The following is a 4,947-nucleotide window of genomic DNA, read 5'->3' as shown; positions in this document are numbered from 1 at the left end:
TTCAAACTTGGCCATTTTATGACTGGACTTCAACTCCCAGAATTCGTCAGCCAGCCTCCATTTTGTTTGTTAGATTTAAGACAGGGGTCTTCAAACTTGGCCGTTTTATGACTTGTGAACTTCAACTCCACGCTGGCTGAGGAATTCTGGGAGTTGAAGTCCACAAGTCATAAAAGGGCCACGTTTGAAGACCCCTGGTATAAATCCTTCCATTCCCCACCATCCAGTCAGAGCTGAAGAAGCTTCTTGAGTGAGAACCGAAATGTCTTCAAAGAAAAACAAGGAAGTCCGGTTGCCTCATGAAAAAGCATCTTTTGGGATAACTATAACCTGAATGACTGAGAAGCTCCATAGACCAGGGGGTCTTCAAACTTGGCCTTTTTACAACTTGTGGACTTCAACTCCCAGAATTCCTCAGCCAGGCATGCTGGCTGAGGAATTCTGGGAGTTGAAGTCCACAAGTCGTCAAAAGGCCAAGTTTTTGAAGACCCCTGCTTTAGGGCTTGGAAAGCTTAAATCAGCAGCTTAATATTTAGCTTTTTACCAGGCAAACCGTGACCTCCTCGGATCATTTGTTTCAGAGGTATTTTCTTGCCAGATTCCTCAATCTTTTCAAAGTGGCAGAACTGGAAAAGTTCTTAAAAATTCAGGGAAATACTCAGAGGTATACCTGCCTTCAAAGGAGCTTTTGTAGAACCCTTGAAGCACAGTGAAACATTAGGAACTGACCACCGGAAATGTTCTATGATCGTGGTTCTCAACCTGGGGTCCGCGGACCCCTGGGAACTGCGCTGTCATCACAGGGAATCTGCAAAGGCTTGAAGAAATGTTATGATTTAAATCTTGAGTCAAGTCTTGGTGGCCACAAATGGTCTTGAAAGGGGGTCCATGGTGAAGTAAAGGTTGAGAGCCACTGTTCTATGACATGTTGTGTTATGTCATAAAATGCTTTATGATTTTTAAGAAGAGACTGGACAGCCATTTGTCTGAAATGGTATAGGGTTTCCTGCCTGAGCAGGGGGTTGGACTAGATGATCTCCAAGGTCCCTTCCAACTTTATTATTATTATTATTATTATTATTATTATTATTATTATTATTATTATTATTATTAACAGAATAACAGAGTTGGAAGGGACCCTGGAGGTCTTCTTCTCCAACCCCCTGCTCAAACAGGAGACCCTATACCGGGGGTCTTCAAACTTGGCCCTTTTATGACTTGTGGACTTCAATTCCCAGAATTCCTCAGCCAGCGTGCCTGGCTGAGGAATTCTGGGAGTTGAAGTCTACAAGTCATAAAAGGGCCACGTTTGAAGACCCCTGCCCTATACCATTTCAGATAAATGGCTGTCCAGTCTCTTCTTAAAAACCTCCAGTGTTGGAGCGCCCACAACTTCTGGAGGCAAGTTGTTCCACTGATTAATTGTTCTCAGTGTCAGGAAATTTCACTTTAGTTCTAGGTTGCTTCTCTCCTTGATTAGTTTCCATCCGTTGCTTCTTGTCCTGCCTTCAGGTGCTTTGGAGAATAGGTTGACTCCCCTCTTCTTTGGGGCAGCCCCTGAGATATTGGAAGACTGCTATCATGTCCCCCCTCGTCCTTCTCTTCATTAAACTAGACATACCCAATTCCAGCAACCGTTCCTTGTATGTTTTAGCCTCCAGTCCCCTGATCATCTTTGTATATGTATATGTATATGTATATGTATATATTTCTGCATACTGCTATCTTCTTTCAAGCCTCTTGCTTCTCAGAGTCATTGTTGTTGCATTACATTTGTCCTTGAATTGTCAACCACGGATACAGCAGTAGGACTCTGAAAAGGCTTTGAAGGTTCCTGAACATACCCCTTTTGAAACCTGCTTTGTTGTTTTTGCAGAATTCTGCTTCCAGTTGCTGGAGCTCATCCCTGTTTGCACCTCCTTCGTATTCATCACCATTTTTCCCGAATGAAAACCAGTAAGTGCATTTGTGTAAGGTTACAAAACACTATACAGAATAGAGCTGGAAGGGACCTTGGAGGTCTTCTAGTCTAACCCCCTGCTCAGGCAGGAAACCCTAGATCAGGGATAGGCAACCTTGGCTCTTTTATGACTTGTGGACTTCAACTCCCAGAATTCCTGAGCCAGCCATGCTGAGGGGACAGGGAGAGGTTTCCATGCTGAACCATGCTGGCTCAGGAATTCTGGGAGTTGAAGTCCACAAGTCATAAAAGAGCCGAGGTTGCCTACCCCTGACATAGACCATTTCTGACAGATGACTATCCAGTCTCTATATGCCCAGGCCTATACCATTTACTAAACAGGGTGAATCCTGGGATGGGAGTTCACTAGGAAATCATCAGGGCTGCACACTAGTCTGGGAAATTAAGGAAAAACAAACAAACAACCCCAGAAGGAAACAGTGTCAAAATCTGTGTAAATATACAGAAACCAAAATGGCTTGGGAACATTTTGAACGATGCAAATAAAAACAGACATAAAAGATAAAGAAATAGAGCATCTTATTTATACAGTGGCACCTTAGTACTCATCTGCTTTGAAACTCATCGAATTTCACATTTTGACACAAACAACGCACAATCTAGAACTTGGCGATGTCAGTTGCCTTGTGACAATATTCTATTCTATTCTATTCTATTCTATTCTATTCTATTCTATTCTATTCTATTCTATTCTATTCTATTCTATTCTGGAATAGAATAGAATAGAATAGAATAGAATAGAATAGAATAGAATAGAATAGAATAGAGAATAGAACAGTGGTTCTCAACCTTTTTAATGCCGCGACCCCAACCGGTCGTAAGTCGAGGACTAAACCGGTCGTAAGTCGAGGACTAAACCGGTCGTAAGTCGAGGACTACCCAACCGGTCGTAAGTCGAGGACTTTCCCTGCCCGGGAACGCCGCACATGCGTGGTTCCGCCCCCTGCGCCGGCCGAGGCGTAGCTGGCAAGCGGCAGAGACGGAGCAGGCCGACCACCAGCTGGCCCAGCCCAACGGAGGTAAGGCACCCGCCGGAAAAGGGGAAAAAAATGGCGGACAAAAAAAATGGCGGACAAAAAAATGGCGGACAGCCTTGCTTGGCAACCCCCATGAAATGGTCGATCGACCCCAAATGGGGTCGCGACCCACAGATTGAGAACCACTGGAATAGAATAGAATAGAGAATAGAATAGAGAATTTTATAGAATATTATAGAATAGAATAGAATTCTTTATTGGTCAAGTGTGATTGGATGCACAAGGAATTTGTCTCCGGTGCATAAGCTCTCAGTGTACATACAAGCAACAAGTGATAAATCATGATTATAATCATAAAAAACAGTCACTATAAATCATAAGAGAGAACACTCAGCAATCAACATAAATCATACTAGGATACTAAATAAAACAATTAATATAAATCGTAAGATACAAGCAACAAAGTTATAGTCACAAGAAGATGAGATATGTAATAGGTAAAATGAGAAAGATAATAGTAATGCAGCCCTACTAAATAGTTTGACAGTCTAGTGGGAATTAGTTGTTTAGCAGAGTGATGGCATGGGGGAAAAACTGTCCTTGTGTCAAGTTGTTTTGGCATGCAATGTCCTATATCAGGGGTCTTCAAACTTGGCAACTTTTAAGACTTGTGGACTTCAACTCCCAGAATTCCTCAGCCAGCGTGGTTACAAGCTCACTAAACGAAGAACACAAAAAAACCCAGCCAACTTGATAGCGACCACACAACACACTGACAAATGTCCCCCTCTCAACTTCAATACATGACATCAATAACTGAATCCTACTGTCATCTGATTGGCTCCTTGCCAAAACAAGATGACACCCGATTGGCTCTCTAAACACTCCTGCTCATTGGCTACAATCAGATGAAGGAAAGCTACCTGATATCAACCTAAGCAAGTTGTGCTTCCTGGTTATTTGGCTATACCTTTTCATAGACTACAGCACAGATAATTGAACAAACTATGTTGCATTACATTCTTGGTTAAATTATTTTTCCATTGATACATAATTTTATGGTACTACTCCCCAAAAAAGTGGTGTTATTAGCCATCAAACCTCAAAAATACACTTTTCCCCAAAGATTTCCACAATTTTGGCCACTACTGTACAGTTAATCCTTAACTACGACTACAATTAAAAACCCTTTTTTAATGACCCAGTAATCCCTTAATTCAGTGTAGAATTGGGGTGACTGAATGGAGCTGAGTAATTACTGGCTGGATGCCCTTCCTGACGCCACATGGAGCTTGTAGCAGATAGTTTTTTTCTTTGCGCCCTGGGAAAGAAATATATGCTGCTACCTAGGGTTGAACTTTCAACCTTCCGAGTGGAAAGAGATCCACAATTGAGTTCCAAATTTCTATTGCCAAGCAAGAAGAAATAGGGGAGACAGGATAGCAGTATTCCAGTATCTGGGGGGCTGCCACAAGGCAGAGGGGGCCGGGTTGTTCACCAGAGCACCAGAGGGAAGGACGAGAAACAATGGTTGGAAGCTGATCAAAGAGAGAAGCAACCTGGAATTAAGGAGAAACTTCCTGACAGTGAGGACAATCAACCAGTGGAACAGCTTGCCCCCAGAAATCGTGGGCGCTCCATCACTGGAGGTTTTTAAGAAAAAACTAGACAATCACCTGACTGAGATGGTATAGGTTCTCCTGCTTGAGCAGGGGCTGGACTAGAAGACCTCCAAGGTCTCTTCCAGCTCTATTCCTATTCTATTCTATTCTATTCTATTCTATTCTATTCTATTCTATTCTATTCTATTCTATTCTATTTTGACAGTTGTTAAGTGAGTTTTGCCCCATTTTATGAACTTTGTTACATTTATTAAGTGAACCAATGCAATTGTTAAGTGAATCAGTCGATCATTAAGTGAATCTGACTTCCCCCATTGACTTTGAAAGTTTGGAAGCTGGCTAGGAAGATTACAGATGGTACAGGTAG

The 4,947-nt window shown here is 42.3% G+C and overlaps 1 protein-coding gene across 1 annotated transcript in view; it reads left to right on the top strand.

The window, feature by feature from the left end:
- Positions 1-1,876: 1,876 nt before the first annotated feature.
- SBNO2 (strawberry notch homolog 2) overlaps positions 1,877-4,947 on the top strand; it is a gene marked incomplete at its 5' end in the record, with an annotated part of 100,375 nt that continues 97,304 nt past the window's right edge. The window contains one exon of the mRNA XM_029285792.1: positions 1,877-1,956. Within this exon, the coding sequence (XP_029141625.1) occupies positions 1,877-1,956 (80 nt within the window). The remainder of the gene's footprint in view (positions 1,957-4,947) is intronic.

Source organism: Protobothrops mucrosquamatus, unplaced genomic scaffold, assembly GCF_001527695.2.
Source record: "Protobothrops mucrosquamatus isolate PMUCROS unplaced genomic scaffold, P.Mucros_1.0 scaffold2269, whole genome shotgun sequence".
In the NCBI taxonomy this organism is placed as follows: domain Eukaryota; kingdom Metazoa; phylum Chordata; class Lepidosauria; order Squamata; family Viperidae; genus Protobothrops; species Protobothrops mucrosquamatus.
Note: the sequence above shows the minus strand (reverse complement) of the source record. Positions and strands in the feature narration are given on the sequence as shown.